This window comes from Coenobita brevimanus, chromosome 60 (assembly GCF_032717465.1).
Source record: "Coenobita brevimanus isolate Jiangsu-jjx chromosome 60, ASM3271746v2, whole genome shotgun sequence".
Lineage (NCBI taxonomy): Eukaryota > Metazoa > Arthropoda > Malacostraca > Decapoda > Coenobitidae > Coenobita > Coenobita brevimanus.
Window position 1 is genome coordinate 40,243,084 of NC_137013.1, and position 26,351 is coordinate 40,269,434.

Below are 26,351 nucleotides of genomic sequence, written 5' to 3' on the forward strand. Positions count from 1 at the left end.
AACTTTCATGTTAGAGTGATGAATATGTAATACAACGCAAGTGTTTAAAGATTTTCGGCAATGCACTACTGATCAGATTTACGGCGGCAATAATAATAAAATAATAATAATAATAATAACACTAATTATCATCATCATCATGAGCCGGTTGTCCAGTGATAGATCTCTATATTGTCACCTGCCAGCGTGACAAGTTTACAAGAATCCGACAAGGAGAGAAAAGATGAAATTTAAGGTTTGATGAATCGTGCTTATATATATATATATATATATATATATATATATATATATATATATATATATATATATATATATATATATATACACACAGTGTACTGTGGTCAACCTTCGAGTAATGCGGATAGATCGAACGCAGACCGTGGTACTCAAACCCGTGTTACTCAAACAAATGTTTGCCATATTCATTCTTCGACAGCTTTAAGAAAACTATATAGGAAAGGAAGGGGATCTGTACAGTACTTTGCTTTTGTTGATTTGGAGAAGGCCTCCGACAGAGTTCCTTGGGAGGTGGTGAAGTGGGAAATGGGAAAGCTTGGGATTCAGGAGTGACTGGTTAGGGTGGTTATGCCTATGTATGTGGATCTTTGCACCCAAGTACGAGTGAACGGAGATTTGAGTGATGAGTTTTCCGAGAATGTTAGTGTCCATCAGTGGCGTCTTGAGCCCCTTGTTGTTTATTATGGTTCTTGAAGCCTTTTCACGTGACTTCAGAAATGGACTCCCGTGGGAAATGTATGTCGATGATTTGGTGTTGACTGCACAGAATGAGAGGGAGGCGGCGTAAAGATTTGGAAAGTGGAGATATGGTATGGGGCACAAGGGCTTGAGAACAAATACAGATAAAACGGTGATGGTATTTAGGGTTGGTAGCAGTAGGCTACAGTCAAAGAGGGAGAGTGGCCGTGTGAGGTTTGCCACAAGGGCGTGGGAAGTAACTCCATTTTGTGCAGTGTTTGTGATAAGTGGGTGAATAAGAGATGTAGTGGTATCAGAGGTAGACTGTGAGATAATGCCGATTTCATGTGTGAGGTATGTCGGGGAGAGCATGTGGAGACTGTCAGACGTGAAAGAACTGACCTTCTTGGTGGGTCTCTCGAGTGTATGGAAGAGTTTTGTTACCTGGGAGGTATGTTATGTGCTGAAGGTTGGGCTGGAGCTGGCTCTGTGGCTAGAGTGGGGAGTAGCATGAAGAAGTTGAGGGAGCTGTTGCTTCTCCTGACACAGAGGGTTCTCCGTTCGTGCTATGGGATCTTAGTATGCGGCATATGTTGGCAGTGTAATGCTGTATCGTAGTGAGATTGCAGGGCAGTAAAGGAAGAGGATATTCGCAGGCTCATACTTACTGAAATGGCAGTGATTAGGTGGATGTGCTGTGCGTTCTTGAATGCAAGGCTTGGGGGGCTAGGTTTACGGTGGAATAGTTAAGAAGTCGCATGGGACTGGAATGTATTGGTGATGTGATGAGGAGAGGTAGATTGAGATGGTTTGGGGATGTGGAGAGGATGCGGGATGAAAATTAGGTGCAGAAAGTAAGGAGTGTTATGTTAAGGGTAGCGTTGCAAGGGTTAGACCGAAAAAGATCTGGGACGAGGTCACTTCGTGTGTGACTTCAGGGATAAGGGACTGAATAGGGAGGCTGTCAGAGATCGAGCAGCATGGAAAGACGCCATTAGGTGACCAAGGCCAAAGCATGCAAGCATGCTGGAGCCTTTATAAACGAAACGATACATAACGATACGACGTAGTCTGGCCATAATCCAAAACTTTCTGGTAAACAGTAACACAGCCATTCGCGCTGCTTTCTTATGGACCTACGTTCTCAAAGAAAATATTTTTAGTACTGTGTAGATCTCAGGTGATTAACCTTTGATTTTCAATCAAAATATATTGGAGAACAAAGGAAATATACCGACACAGTGATGTTATAGAAGCCACCAGAGCACTTCGGAAATACCGCGTCACTGTCGTACATCTCTCTCATTTCTACCCTAGCCCACATAAATTCCCTCTTACTTATACCCACCATTAGGTAAAACACTGAGAGCTACAACTACTGTAATTAAGGACTTGAATGGTTTTAAAATAGCATTAACAAAAACAAGTGTGGCAAGATACCTGTGTGTTGTTGATTCGCAGCTCCCCGGCAACATATTTCCCTTCTGTATTATGGTTCAGCATCATCGCCCTCAGCCGGGCAGTCCTAGTGGGACAGGTTAACGCTAGGTTAGTGTAGATTAATATAGGTTATTAGACGTAACTTTGCCTGGGAAACACATTGATCATTTTTCCGGGAAAAAATCTATTGTTATTTTTTTTAAACGACGGGGCGAGTTCGTTCCTGGTTGACGTTCCCGGTGGCGGTGCTGAACCGTAATACAGAAGGGAAATATTGCTCCCCGGCACTCTCCCTCCACTCCCCATCCGCAATGTTGTTGCTGTTCTTTTTGAGATGTTGCTGCTTGTGCACTTCCTTCTTCAACAGCTAAGTCGGATCCTTCGAAGCCTCGTCGTCTGCTGCAGCGGCATCATCAATGAGAGTCGTCGGAAGTGAATCACGGCATCTGGTAAGCGACGTCACCGCGCGCGACTTTCAAATTGCGTCGCCCAGCCAACTGACACCCCACGTAAGCTTAATATTTCCTGTCAATATCCAGAAGCCTTAATCCCATAAGGGGTGGCCACAAGCAAATCGCCTCCATGTCGCCCTGTCCCCCGCCATTTCGCTGCCCTTCCCCCAGTTCACACACCCCTCTCTCATATACCTTTCCACTCTATCCTTCCATCTCATCCTCGGTCTCCCTCTTTCCCCTCCCCTCCACCTCACTCACAATCTCCTCGTTAGTCTCTCCCTCTCCATCCTCTCCAGATGGCCAAAACACCTCAATATATTTCTCCTAACGCATTCAGTCACATCCACATTCGTACCACAACACTCCTTCACTTCTTCATTTATCAGTCTGACTCCATGTAACTCCACATGCTTCTCTCAAATAACTCATTTCCACTGCTCTCACTCTTGCCTTGTGTCCTTCCAAGGTCCAAGTTTCGCTTCCATATGTCGGAGTTGGTATCACAACACCATCATGGAGATTTTTTTTTTTTTTTTCCGTGCACACTTTCTTGTCACTGGTTTCAAAGAATCTGCAGTCTTTCTTCCTTGTTGTACTCTTTCACACACTTCATCCTTTAAACTTCCATCCTACTCATCACACTACCCAACTACTTAAATGCACTCACATTTTCCATTTCCTCATCATCCAGCCTCACTGCACATTCAGTGACTTCATCCCTCTCCAAGGTAAGTTAATCAGCAGGTATATGCTGGGAAATGCAAACGAATGCAAATAGGCAGAAAGCTAAATAACTAGGTTGGCAGGTAATGAGTACAGATGTAAGAACAAACTGGTATAAAGAGGTAAGTATGGACAGATGTAGAATTTCATTGGTGTATAGGTAAGAGGGAAGGTAAACAGATCAGTACACTACGTGAATACTATAGGTAAGTAGGTTAATAGGTAAATCACAGTACGAATATACTGTACAGAATAGGTAAACTGGTATCTGACAGGCAAATACATTGGTAGGGTGGTAAGTAAATGGGTGGGTTGCTAAAAAGGAGGGCATGTACATAAATAGTTAATTAGAGGATATATTAATAGGAATAAACTGTACACAAGTACGTGTAATGTCAGATGGGTAAATAGGTTCAAGGTACGTAAAAAGGTAGGTTGGTAAAAAAAGGTTGTTGTTAGTAAAAGAGTTAATATATAAAAATGTAAGGTTGGTAAAAAAAGGTAGGTGCACCAATAGGCAGGTAAGACAATACTTAAATAGGTAAGTGTAATTAAATTGATAAATGGGTAGCTAAATAGGTAACAGGTACAAAGGTAGATATACAAGTAAATATTGCAGTTAGGAAAGTAAATATGACGATAAGCAAATACTGTAGGTAAGTACCGGTAAGTAGGCAGATATGTAAATAGGTAGGTACAGTAGGTAAAAAGATATGGCATGGTGGGACGAAGAGGTTAAGAAAGCAGTGGAGGAAAAGAGGAAGAAGAGGCTAGAGTGGACAGGGGTTCAGTTGAAATAAGAAATGAATATACTGAGATCAAGAAGCACATCAAGAGACTAGTGAAGAGGAAAAAGGAGGAGGTAAATGATGATCTAGGAAGAAAAATTAATGCATATTACTCTGAAAATAGGAAGTTATTCTGGAAAGAGATGCAGAAATGTAGAAGTCGCAGCAGAAAAAATGTGAAAGTGTGAAGGATGTAAGTGGTAGATTATTAACCCATGGGGATGAAGTAATGACCAGAAGGAAAGTGGTAGATTATTAACCCATGAGCATGAAGGACCAGAAGGAAAGTGGTAGATTATTAACCCTGGGGATGAAGTAAGGACCAGAAAAAAAGAATAATTTGAAAGTCTGATGAATGGGAATCAAGAGAGCAACGCGACGAATATGACTGGTTTTGGGGGTGTACAGAGAAAGAATTCAATGCCAGGAAACATGACATTCGCAGAGGTAAAGAACGCTGTGAAGCAGCTGAAAAATGGGAAAGCTGCTGGGGTTGATGAGGTGTATGCAGAGATGATTAAATGTTGTGGAGCAAGCAGAATGAAGTGCATGTTGGAGATATGTAAGAGGGCATGGATGAGTGAAACTGCCAGTAGAGTGGAAAAAGGCAGTGCTTGTGCCCCTGTAGAAAAATAAAGGTGGCTGAAGTGAGTGCAAGAATTACCATGGCATAATTCTATTGAGTTGATCATACAGTATTACTAAATATGATCTATTCAATAGACTTATGCCAAGATAATGCTTGCAATCCCTTTGCTGAACATTTTTTTTTTTTTTTTTACAGGAGCACAATCATTGCCTTTTTTGACTCTACTGGTGCAGTTTCACTTATCCATGCCTTCTCACATATCTTCTGCTCTAGGATGGGAAAGGAGGTACGGATGATGATGATGAAGTCTACTGAATGTGGCAGGGAAGGTATATGGAAGAATTACTAAAGAGAAAGTAAGACACAGATCAGAAGCCCTTGTGAGTGATGAACAGGGTGGCTTTAGGAGCGGCAAAGGATGTGTGGATTAAATATTTACAGTAGGACAGACTATGGAGAAGGCATGTGAGAAGGAATATATATAAGGTGTTTATGGCATTTATAGATCTGGAAAAAGCATATGACAAAGTAGACAGAGAAGGATTGTGGAAGGTTTTGCTGATGGACAGTGTAGATGGTAAGCTGCTAGGTGCCTAGGGTAAATGGGCATCTAAGTGACTGGTTCACGATTAGTGTGGGCGTGCAACAAGGTTGTGAGATGTCCCCATTGTTGTTCAATATATATATATATAAATGGATGGGGTGATGAGAGAAGTAAAAACATGAGTAATGGAGAGAGGGATGGCATTGGTAATGAATGGTGATGGATGGAATATCTAAAATTTGTTGTATGCTGATGATACAGTGATACTTGCAAATACCGGACAAGAGCTTGGTAGACTAGTGCAGAGTTTTGGAGATGTCTTTGAGTGTGCCTTGAGAGTAAATGTAGAAAAGAGTAAAGTGATGGTTACTGAGAGAGAAGGTGAATCCCAGTGTGCTATTACAGTGAATGGAGAGAGACTGGAATTGGTGAGAGTTCAAATACCTGGGTACAGTGACAGAAAAGAAAGAAAAGTGTGAAAAAGATGTGGAAAGTAGAGTGACACAGGGAAGGAAAGTAGCTGGTGCTATGAAAGCCTTGATGAAAAACAGAGCCTTGAGTGTTGCAGCTGCATGAGGCTTACATGAAGGAATGTTAGAGCCAACTTTAACATACAGATGTGAGACTAAGGTGTGGCATGAAAATGAAAAGTCAGGAGTAAGAGCAGTGGAGATGGGACTGTTGAGGAATGTATGTGTAGTACAGAGAATGGATAGGATACAGAATAATGTGATTCATGAAAGATGAGGAATGAGGAAGTCTGTGGACACCAGAATTGGAGAGAGTGTACTGAGATGGTTTGGTTATGTGGAGAGAATGGATGACAATAGAGTGGTGAAAAAGGTATATATCGGCGAATTTGAAGGAGGAAGGAGGCAAAGTAGGCCAAGAAGAAGGTGGAGGGATATGGTGGATGAGTGTGTGAGGAAGAGAGGTACGGAAGTCACTGAGGCTAAAGGACTGACAAGAGACCAAGCTGACTGATGAATTTTGTGCAGAAAAGCACTTGATCAGGGATTTGGCACCCTTTTTTAATGTGACATTGTTCGAATTGACTCTATCAGATAGTTATATGTGAAGTTACAGAATGTGACGGAATATTTTTGGCCTATCTGATGAAGCCAGGATTCCATGGGCTTGAATGACGAGTGAATGGAAGCATGGCTCATTTAATTGGGCAAACTTAGGCTGTCTGGACGTTGCTACTCCTCACCCTGCCCTAGAGTGGGAAAGGAGGTCCAGATGATGATGATGATGATGATAAGGTATGTAAGTCAACAGAAATGTAAATAAGTAGATAGGCTGATAAATTTGTAGGCTGGAAATGTAGGCAACAACAAAGCAAACTGGGAAAACACAATGATTCCATATGAGAATATATGCTCCTTGGCTGTTAAAGGTGGTGACTGCAAGGCCCTGTGAAAAACCGAAGCTGACAATAAAGAGGGCTGACTGTACTTATATTCTTAGTCATTCCCTGTGGGACACCAAAGACAGTACAGCATTTAGAATTTACCTTCCCCATTCCCAAGGGTAAAAATAATTAAGGTATATTTATTGTCATTTATATTGTTTTTTTACATGATCTACAAAAAGGTTTTTAGTTATAGTACTGTCATGGCACCTTGTGGGCAGCAGAGGCAGGGTAAGGGAAGGGATGGAAGAGTGTGTACCATTATTGCTGTGGAGACTGACACAGGTTGGAGGATAAGTTAAGGAAGAGGGACTTCTTGAATTTTACATTGTGATTTGCTTCAGAGATGGATGGCAGGAATTATGGAAGTACAGAGGAAGATCTCAGGGGGATTATTACACCAAGATCAATCACTGACACAGTGTCATTTGAGGTTTTCATGTAGAAAAGAGATTATGTGACACATTAAGCTGTTGAATATTGTAGTAAAAATATTTTTTAAGGTACAGTATGATAATTGCAAGAAGATACCTGTTAACTCTTTGAATGGATTATGGAAGGTTTATCTTTGGGATTAGATGGGAGACTGGAGATTTATTACTTGTGAACCAGCTCAGGGAGTAGTGTTGTCCAATAGCTTCACATACAGATTGCAAAATCTTATTACATTTCTTTCAGTAACAAGCTTCTTTGAAATTCAGTGAGCAAGATTTCCACTTACTACGATACTTAAAATGCATTACAATACTGATGATGCACAGTATACTGGTATGCACCAAGCTGTGGGACACACCTGTAAGTTAATAAATATTAGTATTTTTAAATGACCAACACATTGCATTCTGTTACCAGGTGCTGTAAATCAGTCATGGAAAAGAGGAGGAAAAAATGTTATTTTACTTCTGTGGTACTCTACAATATCAAACATTAGCCCACATTGTAAGTTTACAAATACTGTATTAGTATTTTTAAATGACCAAGGCACTGAATATTGTTCTCAGGTGCTGTAAATTTGTCACGGAAAAGAAGAGGAAAAAATCAGTAATTTTACTTGTGTCATTCTACAGTAATGTATCATATGCTGGACCATACTGTACACCACTTTTCATTATAAATGGGTTATAATGTTGGTAGATAATCTAGGACTGCCCTTGATCATGTGTACTACAGTATCCATCATATGTAGGCTAAGATATGCATTGTGCTGTGCTGTACTGTATTTACTGCATACCCCAAAATCAGTGCCTAGAATCTTATTACATTTCCATCCAGCTGTGTTCTCTTTAACTCAGTGAGTCAAAATTTACCTTCAGATTTCTTACCACATATGGAAATGAAAAATGGGATAGTGGATTGGAGGAGGACAGTTCCAGCCTGCAATCCACCAGGTTCAGCAACAAAAACAAACACCAGCATAACTGTACATTATATGACATTACCATTAAAATTATGAAATCTGATTCTGTAATGCCACTCACTGTACAGAGTTTTCCTGGCAAAAGGATGGCAGTTCTTGCCCTCTGAAGACAAAAGTACAGTATATTAGAAGTTTTTCCGAAAAACTGGAAATTTTGCAATATTTCTTGTTACTTGTAAATACAGTACAGCACAGTATTTTTGTCTGCATAGGTCAAACCAACAGGTTATAGTTACCTAATCTGACACTTCAATCTTGCCATGTAAAGACGGTTTATTCAGCTTAAGTGCAACATTTTGAACTGGAAAAGTTTGGTAATGTATAGCCTCCATTATTTCTTTCACTACAAGGGCATTCTTCCAAACTGGGTAAATCAGTCTGGATAAAGAAGGGAAAAAAGATGGGAGCAACTAGTTACCTCCAATGATGTACTTATGTTTTTGCTACCACCAGACGGTTTTATTCAAGCTAATCATGATCTTTCACAGTGAATTGGGATAATAAAGGCATTATCCAGCCCCTCCAGTTTGAAAAGTTTAGTTCCAGGAAAAAAAAAAAAAAAAAAAAAAGTTTATGTACCAAATCTCAGTGTATAGTGTGGCTAACCTTTGTTACTGTGGCAGTGTGTGATTATATGGCACAGCTCACAATGCAACTGCCTTGTTATTTGGTTCCTTCCATACAATGCAGTAGCACAAACAGCTCTGTACAAGTTTCATCTCAGTGCTTCCTAGGCTTGATAAAAATCAGTTTTATAATGTCTACCTCTACATACCAGAACCTCAGTGCATAGTAGTATGCAAAAAATATGAATACATCACACTGTATTCTATAAATAAATGCATTAAGATAAGATATTATACATCGTTCCAACTCAGTTCCACATACAAAGCTATTAGTCAGCACTTCCCTGGAGCTGCATAGTATTTATTGCATATGATGCTTATGGCGACCAAACGGCAGCCATTACAAAAATTAGTGAATTCTGGCATTATATATATGTATATAGGCCTATATATATATCATCTGCATACAACAACAATTAGTTTTTAAAGTGTTTTCTGTAAGCCAGAGTAAACCTGCATTGCTCTGAAAACCAGTGAACCATGTTTGGTTGGCAATTCATGGATTTTGCTAAAATATTGGATGTAATATTTTAAAAACACCAAAGAAAATTAGATGAACTGTATGTTTGAGTGATTATCAGTACTTTAAAATGCTGCTTCATCAGGTCTGATAACCAAGTTCCTAGGTTGGTTAGACTGATTCATCAGGTTTGCTAATCAAGATCCTAGGTTGGTTAGATTGATGGTGTTATGGTGGTGACATATTCAGTAATGAATGGGAACATCATGCCTGTATTAAGCATGCACTATTTAGTGTACATGATCACAATCTGATTAGCAGACTTTGTTTACTCTTAAAACTATCTAGACTGTAGACTGTAGACTGGCTTGGCTACAAAACACACAATTTTATCATGAATCAGGAGATATACTGCTCCTCCTCCCTTTTGGGGTAACATCTGGGAGTCAATACAAAAACACCAAGAACAATTATAATAATGATACAATATTTAAATTACAGAGCTTGATGCAGTGTGAGAAATGCAGATTTATCTGTTTTTGAATGGAGTACAGTAGTGTTAAAAATTAACGCTTGCCCTGAGAGATAGGTTGATGAAATCAGCTCATATTAAATTTTTCTATTCCACATCGACATTGTATGATTTGTGTGGTACAAAATACAGCAAATACTGTACTAGACAAATGTTCAGCTAAGGCTTACATGAGGGATGAATTCTCTAACTAATCACATACTGTATTACAGTAACACAAGCTACATCACGCACCTATACACACAATGTTTAAGCAATATAAAAGGATAATTCTGCTGTGAAATAGCAAATCATAAATAAATAACACTGCCATCTAACTTCATTTAGATGTTACTTTTGACAGCAGTACATATCCTTGAACTCTCTCTCTCTCTCTCTTTTTTTTTTTTTTTTCTTTCTTTAAACAAGGTACAGCATCATACTGCACTTTATCTCTGGCTAACACGGTATTCTTACATATCCCTCACATTTATTTACTCACAGCTTCAGGAAATTCTTTTTTATCATCCCCTTCAATATGATGATATTCCACTGAGTTGCTTCCTTCTACTTCCTGAGTTATATTCAGCTTAAAGTGACTTTTTGGACTGGAGGAGTTAGGTACGATCTTTATTTACCTCTTTATAGCAAAAGATCTCCCTGAAGCTGAATAAAATCATATGCAGGCAGCAAGCATAAATCAATAAAATACATACACTGTGTACCAGATTAAACTGGATTGATGAATTATTCAACTTAACATTTCTGCCCCATTGATTGTGTACAGTATTTAGAAGCTTATGTAAGTTTTGAAGTATGAGTATCTGATCTGTCCATCCGACCACCAAGTACTTAGAACAACATAAGCGCAAATCAGTAAAACATTAGTGTCAACAAGAGTGTATGAAATATCCACCACTCTTTGGGCCATAGTCTAATCAGCCTAGGAGGCTTTGTAGCAATTCTTCCTCAGCAGTTTATTTTTGTATAGCTTATTATTTACCTGCATATTACTTTTATTTTTTTCAATGTAGCTTATATTTGCATAAATAACATACAAGTCACTATTAATGAGCCATATGCAGAAATAAACTGATAAGGTAAAGGTGCTCGTAGGGCTCTTAAGCTGACAAGAATACAAACCTTTGGCTTAAGTAAGATTACCACCATCATACTGTATCAGCACTGGCATTAGAAAAACATGAGTCAGAAATTATGTACATGTTATACTGTATTTGTACTCCAGACGTAACACATACTTCCTTGTCCTTCTGTGTTCATAATTTCATGGATTACCACTGTTTTCATTCCTTCCATTTACTCGTACTTACGGTTACTTCTTTATTCAACCACATGCTGCTGCAGTAGCTCTTGTAACTGAAATTTGCTATAAAGTTTTTATTAAGTACCAGTACAGTACTGCACTGTAACAAAGATAAAAGCACGTCTAATTATATGTCTGTTGATTTATTACTGTAGTTTATCAAATGCTGTCAGTGTTAGTATTGTAACTTTTGTACAGTATACTCCATACTTATAAATGCCAGATTAAAATTATACACTGAGCGTTAGATGAAACACTGTCTGATCCCGAGCAGAAAAGTAGTATACTGTAGTATCTTTAGTTGGGTATTTAATGCTTTTTCTTTGAAAAATTTAAAAGGTTCTTCCTTGTTTATCAGTTTATGAATCAACCTCATCAGCATCAGTGTATTCCTGTTTTCCATGGCAGAAAAATATTTTTCAATAAAAACTTCAGGGGCTTACTTATAAACAGTGGTAGCAAAACCTAAGATAATGGGCATTCCAGTCAGTAGTTACCTATATCCTGTGGTAGAGGAAGGGAAAATGGAAGAGAATACAGATGATGTTCAATGTACAGCTGAATCTCCGCTTGCACTTCTTGGAGACAGAAATACTATATGCATGGAAAACTGCACACTTCAAACGTTTTGGGGGGGTGGGGGTTGGGGGACGACTGAGACTGTAGCTCAAGGGACCTTGATACATGTGATTTTGAATCCCCATTTACTCAAAACTTTAGCATCCTACAGACTTTCCTCATATATAAGTCATATACAAGACTTATGAAAATACTGGAAAAATTATTCCAACATATAAACTAATAAATGATGGGTAAATGGAAGATTTCCTTACTCACTGGAGAGGGCATGAGTGGGTGAGGCATTCCAAAGCAGACAGCTGACAGGATGGAGGAAGGGAAGGAGGAAAGGGGTAAGGGAACTTCCTGCCACTTTTGTGTTGGTGGGACAGTGCATCCCTACTACCATAAATCTGGAAGTAAAGAACTGTGATACAGGATAAGAAAAAAAGGTTGATTGCAATATTGCATATCCGCACAAGTGGGGATCTAACTGTAATTGTTTATCAGCTTTTTCTTGATGGTCTTGGGGTTCCTCCGCTTAAAACTGATGAGGGTTAAGGCTGTCACTTTCAGTATAATAATGAAATTGGGACATGATAAAATCTGAACAAATTCAGCAAAAGGACATGCATTATTCCTATTCTAAAATTAAGGACACATGTTGTAACTCCTCCACTGCAGGTCCTGTTTTTAATTGTGGTTCTGAAGGGCAAAAGAGTCCCGTTCCTAACCATTTGTAAAACTATGGGTAGCCTAGGACATAGGGCAGCATGACATGGCTGCTTAACTGAACAGAGTGCAAGTGAGACATGTGACAGGCCTGAGGTCCCTGCTTCATTCTGAGATGGTTAAAATGACTGAACATGTTATTTTATCTCCCACAACCCTGCTGTTACTTTACCTTGAGGAAAATGGTTGCAAACCCTAATGAGACTGAATAGATTTTGCTGGATTTAAGTGGAAAAAATTGTTCATTAGTAATGAACCCAAGACAGGAAATGATTGACATGGAAAATACTTGTTTATCTGTCAGAAGTGGCAGAGGGTAGCATGATGGGGAAGGGGTTAGTTGTCATGCCTGGGAACAAAGGAAACTTTATGTTGCATGGATGCCATATGATGGGTCAAATTTCATCCCTCCTAACTTTCCTGACTGACTGCCATCAACAAATAAACAATGTTTTCATTATTACTTATTTTTTGATAATTCAGGGTGAATTTCGTTGAAAACTATGATAAAACATATTGCGTTTCACCATGACATCTAAAAGTGTTTCCACAGGGTGAATTTGGTTGAAAACTATGATAAACCAAATTGCGTTTCACCATGCCATCTAAAGGTGTTTCCACAGGCTGCTGCCACACATGGTCTTACCTCTTGTTCTGGCCCCGAAGCAGCAAGTTGATGGTTAGCTGGTAAGTAAATGCATTTTCTTTTTAGTTCATCATCCCTAAGCAGTATATAAGCCCATGCAGCAACTTGAAATAATATTGTATGATAGTCTGAGACTGATTTATATTTAGCCTGCAGTGGAGGCATTAATGGAAACAAAGTGCTCAATTTTAATAAGTGACACCTTGCAAAGAGTACTGATCTGCCGCATGATTTGTTAAGTAGTGAGAAAACTTAAATTAGGTAAGCCACAACAAAACTCTTACCATATGTTCGTTTCTTACAGATTTTATAGTGTACCTTAAGCTGGGAACACCCTACTACAGTACTGTATATAATAACAAGGCTTCATTTACCGGAATGATATTGCTTAATTAAATGCAGTCATTACTCCATTACACTGCACAGCTTACAATGAAAAATTTACATCAAAGCATGAACCATACTGGTATTGGGCAGCAGATATTTGTAATTTACTCTTTATTTGTTGCAGTCTGTGTTTTTCAGGTGCTGATATATTTTTGAGTTATTTAGACTTCATGAATTCTATATGTCAGACTAAAGATTTATCTGTACTTCTGTCCACTGGTATTATTCTGACTGAAGTGGAACAGTAACATGTTTTGATGGCTCTAGAAATGCAGTACAGTACTGGAAAAAAAAAAAAAGGCAAAAGTACAGGGTTAATTATACAGCCCATCTTACAGTAAAAATGTTATACATAATATACAGATTTATGGTACATGCCATAACATCCATATGTAAAACTCTGCACACCAGGAACAGCTGCATTATTGAGCAGGGTTGGCAATGTGTGATAACAATATTGTAGCGAATGTAACTGATTACTTTATTACCTCCCTCGTTCCAGACATCAGTACACTGATACTAAAATCTAAGTGATTAACTACAAATGCAAGAAAAATAAAAACGTATTGGCATGGGTGATGGTAATGCATTTAACACTTTAAGAATGGTAGCTGCAGCTGTTTCCAGCATCCAAAGTCTTTCATCTGATATTGGCTTCTCTTATTACAAGTGTTCTGCAATAAAAGCTTACATTATTTACATTCATGGAGAGTGACAGAACACTCCCCATCCTATCCACATTATGGTATTGCTCAAGAGTCGGGTAGCCTGGGCTCATAAAGAGGGCAGAGGGGGATGCTGGTGTGATACCAAAGATGAGGATGATGACAGAATTGACGAGAATGTATAGTAACATCATTACACCCAATTTACTTATGACTTAATATTATTCAGGGCTGCATAAAATACTGAAAAAATTTACACACGTTACTCTGTACACTTGACAAGCTAGCATATAATGATTATAGTACACTGTTGCATTATTTATCCAAATGAAGGATGGCTAATTTCATGCCCATAATCAGTCACTGTTCCCAAACCAAAAACAAACTTTGGATTCTATTCTGGCTGATGTCATGACTTTATGTTTTTTCTCAGAGAAATCCACCCACTACTCAAATGATTAAAACCAATCTTCAAGCCTTTCACAAGTGGGTGATACACTCAGGATACTGCTTTAGTTCATACCAAATTATTTCATTCTGCTGAGAAATATTCCCAGTACTCAAAGAGTTAATATTAAAATAGTAACAACAAGCAGGAAAACTGTAGTGTAAGATAATACAGTACCACTACAGTCCGGCATTCATGTTGCCAATAAACCAACACCCTTTACGTGGACCTTATAAATTTGTCCTTCTTTTATAAAATTCTGAGACTTCCCTCAGTCTTATGATTACCATTATAGACAAAACTAGAACCTTGTGCCTCCGTTTGGCTCAATTATGTATGACTTCTATGCAGTTAATATTACCATTACAGTATTTTTAAAATAGTATACAATACTTATGCTTCAAAAGTTGCTATGTTATTATATAGGTCTGTCCATTCATATTTACTTCACACTGGTTTAAGTATTAACCACCTGTCAAGCCAATTAGAGTACGATTTTGGAGATGAATGGAAAGTTTATTTTGCAGTGGAATTATATATATATGCTGCAAAACATTATTTTGAATTGGATGATTTAGGGATACAATTCCCCCCCCCATGGAACTGAAAAAAAAGAACACCACCTGTGTAATTAGTTGTGCTGCCCAAGTGATTTCAGTGGCACAAGAGTATGGTATGAGGTTGGTATCCTCTCCTGTTTGTGTAATGATGTGGCAACCCCAACACAAAATATTGCTCCAGGTAATTTTGTAACTCCTATAGTACCTAAATGGGGAGAATGTACCTGGACTTCTCTTTTCTTCAGATACATTTCCCTATAGCCCTGTCCACATGAGCGGGCAATGCCCGCGGGCACAAGCGAGCAGTTTGCCTGTTGACGGGCTCACCACTTGTGCCCGCGGGCAAATGCGTAAATTGCCCGTGGCATTTTACGCATTTGCCTGCGGGCACAAGTGGTGAGCCCGTCAACAGGCAAACTGCTCGCTTGTGCCCGCGGGCATTGCCCGCTCGTGTGGACAGGGCTTAAAGTACCAAAGGAGCCCTGATGATCATGATGATGCTATTTCACAATGGTAGTAGCTCATAATGGTGTGATTCTAGTTCTGGTATGTGACTGGTTGAGGCTGACTGAGATGGTGATGGAGATGCTAATGGTTGTGGTGATATGGAGAAAGACAACAAAAGAAAAGATTGAAGATAGGTTGTGAATATAAGAATGAAATACTTGATGGCATGAAATATGATAAAATATAAATATAAAAATACATACCAGTATTGGAAAAAAATATAAACAAATATATAAATATAAGGAATGATGTGATGAAATAGCCCCCTCTCCCTTTAAAAAAAAAATAATAAAATAAACAAATTAAAAAAAACTACCTGTTTATATCATTCTGATACATGAAAATTTTTAGAACAGGTGTACTGCCACTACATTCAGTTATCAAAAACACTTGTAATTTCAAATCTAATTACATTTAATTGTAGCTTTTGTACATCATGCACACTGTATGAATGTATCAGATCAAGGAAGAAAAATTTATGATGAGAAGCACAGAAAACTTACAGATCACACATCCTGCCTTTGCAGAAATGCAAAAGCTCAAACCTCCGCACATGAATCCTGAACATTAATTCCTTGAGATTTCCAGCTAATATTGGGGTACTTATAGTTCCTAATGATTTATTTGAACTAAATTCCTGAAGTGGTACAAGGATATGTCCTGGTGTTACAAGTGATGCCTGTATTATAAACGACAAACAAATAAAGTACTGTAAACAATCACATAGTCCTGAAAATTACCATTTCTTTCTTGGGTACCTTATGGAACACACATTACGGCAGGTCAGGTTGTATAGATGTAATATTCACAAGTGAGGGAACTATGTAGGGGTTTATGATGCTGTATACTGTACAAGGACTGACTAATACAATTCATGAACCTGCCACATAAATCACAACTGAAGTAGGTGAGGGGAATGATACATGTGATTTGCCTATAATAACCCTTTAAAATAGTGATGAACAAACATGGTTTGTTAATATTACTTTTGGGGATCTAAGTTTATGTCTATCTTGACATTTCCCCGAGAGATTTCTACTCGTAACGTCTGTCGCCACTCCTTGGCACAACAATTAACAGTAAGTTAAGTTTTTACACTATACACAGAACTCTACCAGACCAATTATCTTTGATTATTCTTTACTCCTGATTTGAAGCAAGGGATGGGTAGTTTCTCTAGGACAAATATGAGAATAACTATACAAAATAATCCAAATACAATTTCAGGAGAATTAAGAATACTGTAAAATCCTAAAATCACCTGGCACACTTTAAAAAAATCTATTTGCCCTTGTGCTAAATGAGGCTATTCTTAAATTTCAAATGGCAAAGGGGATGGGAAGCCTCCAATGTTTTTTGAATAATTTCTTTGATGTGAACAAAAATGACCTTTCTGTATAATTAAATGCATTCTGCAATATGGGACGCATGCTGATTAAGTCTGACAGCCATTGGCATTCCACAAAAATATGTCTGTGAAGACCTGGAGACTTGTCTTCCCATGCACAATTAAACTTTAAGAATATGGCAGTACGCAACATACTGTAAGATAATTTAAAATCACTCACTACTCCTTCTGAGTAATTCATCTTTTCTGATTTTTGAACTATGATAAAAACTGTATACCCAGTATGAAAACCTGCTGGTGTATTGTGCAAATTGGTTTATCATTGCTAGCCAGTATATATGGTAATGTACATAAGGGTTAAACCCTTCAATTATGTATTTTATATTTTATTCTCACTATCTCCAGACAGTTTACTGAGAGAGGTTTCAACCTGCTGTAGTTAGTTATGGCCTTAATGAACTTCTTAAATACTAGAGTAGAATACGACAGTTGAATAAGATCATCTGGTGACAACAAGAATAAATTCATTATGTCCCTGGGATGAAGGGGGTTGGGTAACTTTATGGCACCAGGACATAACCTAAAAATATGGGTGAGTCAACAGCAGTAGGCAGTATACAAAACTACAACATTACTTGTATTAAATAATGACTCTCAACTCAAGACTTGCATTGGTCTATTTCCAGTCTTGCTCAAAACAGTTGCAACATATATTCCAAATTAACACTGTATGTACTTCTGTACAAAAGTTAAATGATTTTGTGAGAAAATATTCATTTTTACCCTCAAATCTGCAAGTGATTTTATATTAATTGCTGTATTCAAATACTTTCATCATTTTAAAAGGATCGCTTATACATGTAAATGTCAGAGATGCATGTGTGCAATTTACTCCAACCTGAAGAACTTCTTCCCATCAGTCTGGATTAAAGAAAAATAGTATCATTACACTGTGTATTAGCTATTCTGTGCTATTCAGCATTAACCCCTTCATTCCACAAATGTCATTTGTATTACATTAGTGCCACCTCCAAATGATTTTACTAATGTTAAAGACTTAATGGGCTGGAGAGGTTAAATATAAACAGCTTCATTTCACCCCCTAAACTACTAATGATCCTACTTAACTTTAACAAAATTGTCTGCAGGCATGAAGAATTTCATGAAGTAGTTGTCCCATGGCTGAATGGGTTAACCTTAGAAGGGGGAACATTTTACAGTACTGGATTTGATATAATTGGTGGGTATGCCTCAGTTACGGGAGTGTACGTCTGTTATGTTTAAACACTGTATGATGATGATGATGATCTGTTATACAGTATTCATTCATTCATTCATCCAATCCTACATTGCCCCATGAGGAGCGTAGGAGCCTGGGGCTAAGCAAGTTGGTCCTGACATTTAAGATGAAAGTGACCAGCCTCACTCATCCCTGAGTGGCATTATATGAGCAATAAACCCCAACCACCCCTTGGATATAAATCTACACAGGTTCAATTCGACTGATGCGCCGTAATTACTCACTAAACCAACAGGTGCCAAAATATGCTTATATGGTTACCACCCAGCATAGCAAATGGTTTCCTGGTGTACAGGAAACCATTTGGCTTGTCACTCAGTGTAGTCACCCACAGGCAGAAGGAAAAGGAAGGAAGGAAGGAAAGAAAGACAGAAGAGGGAGTGTAAAGTCACCTGTAGGCAGAAGGACGAGGAAAGAAGGAAGGAAAGAAGGACAGAGGAGTAAATGTTAATAAAAGGTTACAGATCTAGCCCTCATTAGTCTCACTACTATGTATACTGTAATACAGCATATACAAATATGAATGCTATTAAACCAATGAAAACCAATTTGCAGTAAGTTTAGATGTGTAAGCATGATACTAACAGGAAATATGGATCATATGCTGCGTTATCCCACAACACTTTTTATTTTCTTGCTATAGTAATTTCAGCCTTCAATGGTACATCACAACAATGCATGACAGTGAACAAAAATAGGAATGATACATGAAAACAGTTATATGATAATCCTACTAAAAATGTTGCCTTTTATCAATTTGCTGCCATAATGTTTAAAACAAACCAAATTTAATGTCAAGTCTTGAATGAAGTATGTAACAAAAAAAATAAAAAAAATAAATAAATAATAACAATAATAATAATAATAATGTCTGTCAACATGGCATAATCTCATACCCATACTTACTGAATGTATCTATGTATACCCTGATGTAAGTGTGATTTATGATGCTGAATGGTTTGTCAGAGATGAAGTAAACAATGATCACCACCCTCACCCCACAGCTCTATATTGTTTTTATCAACTTGTCTTGTACAGGTTTATTCACCAGGCAGCATTGCTGTTGGTGCTCATACAAAAATATCATAATGTGGTTAAGTATTTTGGTTACAGTGCTTTCTGAGTGTACACATTGGAAATCAGAACAAGTTCAAGAGGAACTCATCTAACCATGGTCATAACATTTGGCAAAGCAAGATAAGTTGCCACACTACTGCTGCGAAGAATGCTAACAAACTAAATGTAGTGCTTTAGCAATACTATTTATGATTTTTTCAGACTACTGTACTTTTATATAAAACAAACAAGTTCTGTTACGAAATTTTTAAAATCAAATATCAGGAAACTTTCACATGTTCTTGTTACTGAGGCACTTACATCATGTATGATTTGAGAGTTGCAGAAAATTTCAGGACTCCCATGACAAAATTATGCCCCCTGTTCCTCATTCAAATACTTCACACCTTGCCACTTAAAAAAAAATAAATAAAAAAAAAAATAAAATAAAAAAATAAATATTGAATAACTATTTCCTCTAAGAGTTCCTGCAATTTTCTGCAATTCAGTGATTATGTGTAATTTTCAACTAGTTTTGTGAACTGTTCAAAGAAACTGCCACTTACCCTACAATGACCGTCCACTGCCAATTAGCTAAAAATGGATAAGACTACTATAACATGGCTACTGTAGTTAACTGTGGCTGGTCAACTCCTTACCTGACTAGAAGTTTACTTACATGTGTCTACCCTACAGACTCTACCCTCCTTTGACTGAGGTGTTTGCCTGATGCAGTTTGGCTGTGGTGTTACATTTTACTGTAGCATTAAGTGAGGAGAGTGGCATATGCCTGTGGTGCTCTGTGAAATATTTGGCTGTACAGTACTGCACTGATTAGCAATCTGCAACAGAAATAGCCAGTGTACCCTGGAAACAATAGTACCTCATCAACAAAACTGTGTACACTTTCAGTTTTCCTTGGAATTATCAACTTTCATCAATATCCATGCTATTTTATAAAAGTACAGTATTTATCACCGTTACTTTCTTGAAAATATTCAAGCTAACTTGTTGTTAATACAATCAACTGTTCAGAAATTTAAAAATCTGGTGTATAGAGTTACTCGGGTGTCCTGTAATTTATTATCATACTCCAAATTTATTGAAATCTTGAATTCAATGGAGTATCCATACTAAAATAAAATTTCAGTAATCAAGATTTTTTTATGAAAACAAATTAATCAAGTTATTCAGAAAATTTCTACTAATGTACACTTAATCTTACTCCATTTATTAGCACTGACTGTAGTTCCTAACATACTAACCCATCACTTTCATAAAGATAATTCTAATTAAAAACTCCACAAGTCTTAAGTGCCAGAACCTGCTGGAAATTCATTCTTGGGAGCAAGGAAGTTGTGAAGAGTTGGCATAAAAGGGTGGGTTATTCAATGCATGACTCCTGGGGAGATCACACTGTCAAATGAAATATGAATTCACTACCAAAAAGTGGTGTGTCCTAAAGAAAAATTAACCTTTCTGTTTAGAGCAAACCTACCATAGTTTATAATAAAGCATATAAATACACTTTTAAAAATTGTTTGTAAAATTTTTTACTGCAAGTTTGTGCAATTTAATCCTAACCAAACTGGAAAAATTCTGTTAGGGAATGAGGAATGGCAGAAAATACTGACAGACTGATTAGCTGATCTTTCTCACCAATTTCAAGGGAATCACATCTCTCTTGCTGGAGGAGTAATTGGTTAAAGTTATCTAGGTTAACTCACTGTTGATAATACTGAACCACCACAAATACTTCTAGGGCTAACACACCTGACATCCCACAGCACTGGGAACTATCCATTTGATGTCAGACCACTGAGGCAACTGACACCTGATACACTGGCCTTAGCAGATGCAACTTTCATACAAAGCATTTGATGTATAACACCAAATCATATTAAGATTATACACTCATACATACTCCAACTTTCGATTACAGCAGGATTGACTGAACACATCTTTCAAGCTCTTTATGACAAGCCCAAACATACTCTAGGACAGTACTTCACAGACTAGTCTGTACGCCACCACGGATGCTTTACCTTGAATTAATTAATCAGTAGCAACAACACAACTGGTTTAAGCTAATTACAAGTCTGTATTTTAAGTATCAAGAGATATGCAGCTCAGGAGGATTTGAACCAACTGCATCACATGGCACTTGAACATGTCACACCAAATACTTTTCTCCCGACTTACAGTACCCTCAATCAAACATATCATGGGGGTTAGGTTGTTACAGTGTGTGTGGGTGTATGTATGTATGGTATATATATTACACCCACACCCATACACAATATATTAGCATCCACTATATGGTTCAACAGGGCAGTTACCAATCTGAGGTCAATGGGAGAATTTTCTGCCCCAGTAATATAAGTGATCACAGAGTATTTTGCTTACTATTACACTTATACAGATATTTGGCAATTCAGCAAACATGCTTTGGCCTACTTAACAGATTTTTCCAGATCACATTTTTCTCCCAAACCAAGCAACTGAAGCTTTGCACTTCACCATCATATCACTTTTCATATAAAACTTCAAAACTTTTCTCAAAACAAACAGATCTTGTTTCAAACTCAGGGAAAAAATATTTCCTTTTGGCAGTGGCAGTCAGTACATCACCTCATTCTCTAAGTATTAGTACTCTGAATTTTGTACACACACCACAGCAACAAATGGGATGCAGTGAGTTCTAGTTCAGAGTAATGATTACTTCTTTTTCACTGAATGAGTATCAATGCTATTGAAAGTAATGATAATCTTTTTTTCTAGAATGATCATCAATACACTCCTACATTCTTGCACTTCAAAAACCTGGCAACAATATCAACAAAATCATGTGCTAGGTGTCCAGTATGCTAGAAGTTCTGCTGCCTCTTGCGCTTCTGGTCCATGGCATCAAGGATGGGTTGCCTCTTGGCCTGGTAACGTTGCCGCAGCTCATCTATCTCACGCTCCATCTCCTGGTCAAGGGTGGCCATGCGCTGGTGCAGTTCATCATACGTCAGATGCTTCAACTGCAAGGTAGGGAATTATAGCAGTTGCTGGGAGGGCATGGGAAATTACTGCTGCAAAATAGGGAATTATAGTAGCGGTTAGCAGACATGGGAAATTAGTGGCTTTGAATGTCACATATTTCAGCTGCAAAATAAGGAATTGTAACACGTGGTTGGGTGGACAAGGGAAATTAGTGGTTATGATATACAGTAACATCTTGTTATAAGTAATCAGTCTATCTACAGCCTGATGACTTAATACCGTAAGGGGTGGCCACAAACAAATTGCCTTCATGTCGCCCTGTCCCCCGGTATTTCGCAGCTTTGCTCCCAGCTCACCCCCCCCTCTCTCATATACCTCTCCACTTCATCCCTCCATCTCATCCTTGGCCTTCCCCCCTCTCTCCCCCCTTCCGCTTCATTAGTGTACACTCTTGTTCTTGGTCTCACGCTCTCCTTCCTCTCCAATGGACAAACCTCATTTCTTCTAACAATTTCTATAGCATCAATATCCACACCACAATGCTCCTTCACTTCCTCATTTGTCAGTCTGTCTCTCCATGCAACTCCATATGCTCCTCTCAAACAACTCATTTCCACTGCTCTCACTCTTGACTTGCGTCCTTCCAATAATGTCCAAGCTTCACTTCCATACATTAGAGCTGGTATCACAATACTGTCATGCAGTGACTTGCTCACCTCCGTGTTTCTTATCACTGCTTTCAAAGAACCAGCAACTTTTCTTCCTTGCTGTACCCTTTCAAGCACTTCACTCCCCAAACTTCCATCCTTACTCATCACATTACCTAAGTACTCAAATGCACTCACATTTTCCATTTCCTCATCATCCACACTTCATTTCTCTCAAAGACCATAACTTTACTCTTCCCTACATTCACCTTGAGATTCTGTTTCTTACTCTCCTAAACTCATTCACCAAGCATTGAAGTTCCCCTTCGTCTTAACAATACAGTATCATCTGCAAACAACAGTACGGGCAGTTTCCAAATTCTGTGCTCTCTCATTAGGGCCACTCCAATATCCACTGCCTTACCTTGTATCTCTTTTATTACCCAATCCATATACAGATTGAACAACAATATTCACACGACACATCCCTGTTTCAATCCAACATTCAAACAGAAAAATTCACTCAATTCACCATCCATACACATTGCCTGAGCACCCTCATACATACTCTTTACAGCATTTACTCCATCCATCCATCATCCAATCCTACACTGCCCCATGAGGAGCATAGGAGCCCGGGACTTGGCAATTGGTCCTGATATTTAAGATGAGAGTGACCAGCCTCACTCATCCCTGAGTGACATTACATGAGCAATAAACCCCAACCATCCCTCGGATATAAACCTTCACCGGCTCAATCCGACTGGAGAACAATAATTACCCACTAAACCACCAGGCGCCAAAATTTGGTTATATGGTTATATATTCTTAATATTTTCCACATTCCATGTCTATCCACCCAATCGTAAGCTTTCTCTTAATCCACGAAAGCCACACACAACTTCTTTCCCTTCTCTAGAAACTTTTCCACTAAAAACCTGAGAATGAATATTTGATATACACAACCTCTTCCCTTCATAAAATCTCCTATTCCTCTCCAACTAATTCCTTTGTTATTTCTCTAACTATGTCAATAAGAATCCTACAATATATTTTTGCTACTACACTAAGAAAACAAATGCCTCTATGATTACCACACAATTCTTTTTCAGCTCTTCCTTTGTACAGGGGAATAACGATACCTGACTTCCAATTCTCCGGGACTCTACCTTCCTCCCAGGCCCATCTGCACAACATCCACATCCATTCTACTACCATTTCTCCCCCATGCTTCAGTATTCACCACACACTCCATCAATTCCTGAGGCCATCCCCATTTTGACTTTCTTCATTGCTTCCAAACCTTCCATCCTAGTGGTTTCTTCCTCTCTTCTGTCCTCCCTCCTTCTCCCAGCCATTCTCCGGCCATTTATACTTGCATTACATTCATTCTCTGTGCCTAACAGTTCCTTAAAGTTTTCTCTCCATCTGCTCACTTTTTCTCCCTTCTCCACAAGCAATCTATCATTTTTATCTTTCACTCCCTGACTAACTTCTTTATCATCCTGTTATTTCTGACATCTGGTGAGAGAGTTCAAATACCTGGGTACAGTGACAGAAAAGAGAGGAAAATGTGCAAAAGAAGTAGAATGAAGGGTGACACATGGAAGGAAAGTATCTGGTGCAATGAAAGCCTTGATAAGAAACAGAGGCTTGAGTGTTGCAACTGCACAAGGCTTACAGGAAGGAGGCGGTGGCTCAATCGGTAGAGAGGTGGCCTGCAGTCCCACCGGACCCAGGTTCGAATCCCGGCTGGGGCAGGGAACAGTTTAAGGATTTGAATTTCATTAAAATCAGGCTTTACTGATCTACCAGAAGACCCGCCGACATGTCGTAAAAATACCCCCGCTAATACCAACACACCACTCCTGTATGAGACAGCCCTAGCATGTATTCAATATGGACGGTGGGTGTTAGCGCCGAAGTGGTTGACATGTAGAGGTGTGTGGTATGTAGGAGGACTGCTGGGCCTTGATAGCAGGCTGTGAAGCCTATGCCCAGAGTCGGACACATAAAAAAAACAAAAAAAACATGGATGTGCGACTACGGTGTGGCATGAAAATGAAAAATCAAGAGTGACAGCAGTGGAGATGGGACTGCTGAGGAATGTACATGGAGTACAGAGAGTGGATATGATACAAAATAACGTGATTCGTGAAAGATGTGGAGTGAGGAAGTCTGTGGACACCAGAATCGAAGAGTGTACTGAGATGGTATGGTCGTGTGGAGAGAATGGATAACAACAGAGTGGTGAAAAAGGTGTATCTGAGTGAATTTGAGTGAGGGAGGTGTCAAAGTAGGCCGAGGAGAAGGTGGAGGGATGTGGTGGATGAGTGTGTGAGGAAGAGAAGTTTGGAAATTGGTGAGGCTAGGGGACTGACAAGAGATCGAGATGGCTGGATGAATATTGTAAGATGTGCATAATCAGGGATTTGGCACCCCTTTTTAACGTGACAGCGTCCACATTGACTCTATCGGATACGTTTATGTGAAGCTACAGAACATGGTGAATGTTTTTGGTGTATCAGATAAAGCCAGGATTCCAGGGGCTTGAATGGTGAGTGAATGGAAGCATGGCCCACTGGATTGGGCAAATAAAGGCTGCCTGGATGTTGCTACACCTCACCCTGCCCTAGGGTGGGAATGGAGGTCCAGATGATGCTGATGATGATGTTTTCCTGGTAATTCTACAGTTAATCTCAGATCCATCCATCCATCATCCAATCCTACGTTGCCCTATGAGGTGGGTAGGAGTCTGGGGCTAGGCGAGTTGGTCCTGACATTTAAGATGAGAGTGACCAGCCTCACTCATCCCTGAGTGGCAGTATGTGAGCAATAAACCCCAACCATCCCTTGGATATAAAACTTCACCGGCTCAATCCAATTGGAGTGCCAGACATTTGCTAATTACACTTCCACTGCTACCTACAAAGCTGATATGCCAGTTCTCCCAATTTACAATAATAGTAAACTATTACAGAAAATATATAAGATTTTGAAACACTTCTCTTGCTTATAATAATTAGTGCCTGTAAATACTGCTGATGATAATGGGTTATGCACAAAATAATATGCAGTATACAACAATTCCTCAGTTAAAATGCATCACATAACACACTTTTCCCAATTAAAGATTTAATTAACTTAGGATTTTTTCACTACATGCCACTATTCATTACTATGTGGTCAATACGTGCGGGAAATAGTAGGTATGGAATAACTTGTACAAATATTTAAACCACTCATTCACATGGTCCCTTCAAAATGGAGAGAATCTGGCATTTCAGAAGTTCATCACTGATGGAACCCCAAGGCACTGCCTTGTAAACTTGGCAAATGTTAGCTGACAGGCAGCAGATGGTACATTTATGAACCTGCAAAATCCCATACACGGGATCCTGGGCACTGATGGGTTAAACATTGACAAATTTATCAGTTTCTTTAACCCAATGGTCCTTTAAAATGGACAGAATATAAGAAAAGGTTCCCCCACCCTGCCCAGCTTTCTGAGTGTGAGATAAT

General features: G+C 38.7%; 1 protein-coding gene across 1 annotated transcript in view; it reads right to left on the reverse strand.

Annotated features, from left to right (window-relative positions):
* Nucleotides 1-21,887: 21,887 nt before the first annotated feature.
* The window catches only part of hpo (serine/threonine-protein kinase hippo), an 83,792-nt gene continuing 79,328 nt past the window's right edge, over nucleotides 21,888-26,351 (reverse strand). The window contains exon 16 of the mRNA XM_080275063.1: nucleotides 21,888-22,220. Within this exon, the coding sequence (XP_080131189.1) occupies nucleotides 22,062-22,220 (159 nt within the window). The 3' untranslated portion in view covers nucleotides 21,888-22,061. The remainder of the gene's footprint in view (nucleotides 22,221-26,351) is intronic.